The sequence below is a fragment of the Sitodiplosis mosellana genome, unplaced genomic scaffold (assembly GCF_009176505.1).
Source record: "Sitodiplosis mosellana isolate CC-2019 unplaced genomic scaffold, AAFC_SMos_1.0 Smas_scaffold_5569, whole genome shotgun sequence".
NCBI lineage: Eukaryota > Metazoa > Arthropoda > Insecta > Diptera > Cecidomyiidae > Sitodiplosis > Sitodiplosis mosellana.
The window spans coordinates 1-2,013 of NW_022600811.1; the positions used below are offsets into that span (position 1 = coordinate 1).

Genomic DNA, 2,013 nt, shown 5'->3' on the forward strand with positions numbered 1-2,013 from the left:
AATATGGCCAAAGAAAAAGTAGCCCACTCCCATGCTAAGAACAACGGCCAAAAACAGCCAGCCGTTATAATACATTGTACTCAACATCACAATATAGCCAAGGGTATTGTGAAATAAAAATACGATTGTCTCGTTGATTAGTCGACAGAATCTTTTGGAGAAGGTATTTGAACTGTTGTCGGTAACTAACAAATTGGCTGATTCGCTTGGTGCGCATGAAACGGCTCCAATTAGTTCACGAGTATTTTTAGCGCGGGCATAAGCCGTATAGACCTTAAATTGAAAAGAAAAATCAAACAAAATTAATTCCTTAATTCTTAACGAAGTCAAATGCATTCCACTTACTTTGATTCCCTCATAAGCAATGGAGAGCAGTCCACATGCTATACATGCAGTCACAAATGAAGTGACCGAATTGATTTTTAAACATTTTAAAAAGAACTCCTTCAATTCCGTTGTCCAGTAAAATGACATTTCCATTTTGGCTGCCTCTTATATTTTCACTTTGTTGACAGGAACTTGTACTGCACACCGGTGCTAGCTGCAACGATGAGAGAAATGTATTAGCTTTCAATTTCGAATGGTATATCATTTTTATTAACAACATCATTTGTTTGAGTCTACTGTATATATCAGGTTGTATAGCGCCCGATATGGTTTGATTAAGAAACTTATCAGCGTTCGCATAGTAGATTACATCGATCACGCAACCACAAAATCCGCTAGCGGTTTCTTTACTTAGACCAAAACCACAACTCCGACGAATGCATGCAGCAGATAAGCGTGTAAAAATTTAATGACGTATTTATTACATTATTCAGAAGAAGAAAAAAAATTTCACACCATTTAACTGAGAAAATTGGCTGTAAATCCGCTTACAACGCGATTACAATCACTTGTTCAATCAGTCCGACGGGTGGAAGCGACAGTTCGAACTTCTGGCCTTCTATCGACTTAATTTTGAAGCATTCTGTCATATTCAATACACGACACTTGACAGCCATTGACAGTTCATGTTGTACACATTGTTTACAAAACAAGATAGCAACTAGTGAAAATTAACTGATTTTCAGGACTGAAATCAATGAGTTATAAAAGGGGCAGCAAATTTCAAATGTATTCAGATTTATTTTAAATAACTTATTTAAACGTAAAAATCGCATAGCGGTCACCAAATCGAATATAATAGAAATTATAGCCAAACAAATGAAAGAACGTATTACTAAAAAAAAAGCCGATGTTAGTTCTCAAAAACAGTTGTAGAGGGCCAGAATGATGAACATACATTTCTATAGTTTCAGTACAGAAATACGGAATTGCTTCCACCCGTCGAATCAGTCAATTAAAATATTTTGTAGTTTGATATCTTGATTGAACGTGGAAGAAATTACTATCGTAATGTGTATATTTAGAAATGCTTTCAAATTTTGACGATAAAACTTGATATATCAAATTTTTCGGTGAAACTCTAAACCATCCCTGCGCTTGCATTAAACTTCTTTGTTTTTTTTTAAGAAATAATAATTATACCCGTGGAATATTGCACTCGAATTCGTACTTGAATCTACGAAATCGCTCGTTCAGTAGCAGATTTACAACTGAGTCAATACTTTTTTTTCGCTCTCCGAAAGAATGTAGAAACAAAAGAGGAGGCTTTGCAATTGTAAATGTACAGTACACGGTAATCTCAATACATCCACGGTATTGGTTTACACTTTATCAATATAGGTTCCAATGAATTTACATTCTTTTCTTTTCGTTTTTTTCTCCAAGCATTTTAAAGGTAGTTTTTCTGTGTGTTTATCTTATCAGTCGATAGAGGCAATTATGTGCATTAAATTTCAATTTGAATGCTCCGTTAATTTATTGAATTTCCATCGATTTGTCGTTAGCTGACCATGTAGACAGTTTGTGACTTATCATTTTTAAATATCAACAAAAATGTCATATCTAATCAGTCTTATATGGCCATTATATTTATGGGCTCACATTTATTGTACCGCACTTGATGCC

General features: G+C 34.5%; 1 protein-coding gene across 1 annotated transcript; it reads right to left on the minus strand.

The window, feature by feature from the left end:
• Nucleotides 1–3: 3 nt before the first annotated feature.
• On the minus strand, nt 4–541 carry LOC129572819 (probable low affinity copper uptake protein 2; the record flags this gene model as incomplete). Its single annotated transcript, XM_055452920.1, has 2 exons — nt 346–541; nt 4–273 (listed from the first exon to the last, which is right to left on the minus strand). Coding segments are annotated over exons 1-2 (405 nt in total), but the record flags the coding sequence as incomplete, so codon positions are not given.
• Nucleotides 542–2,013: the final 1,472 nt, after the last annotated feature.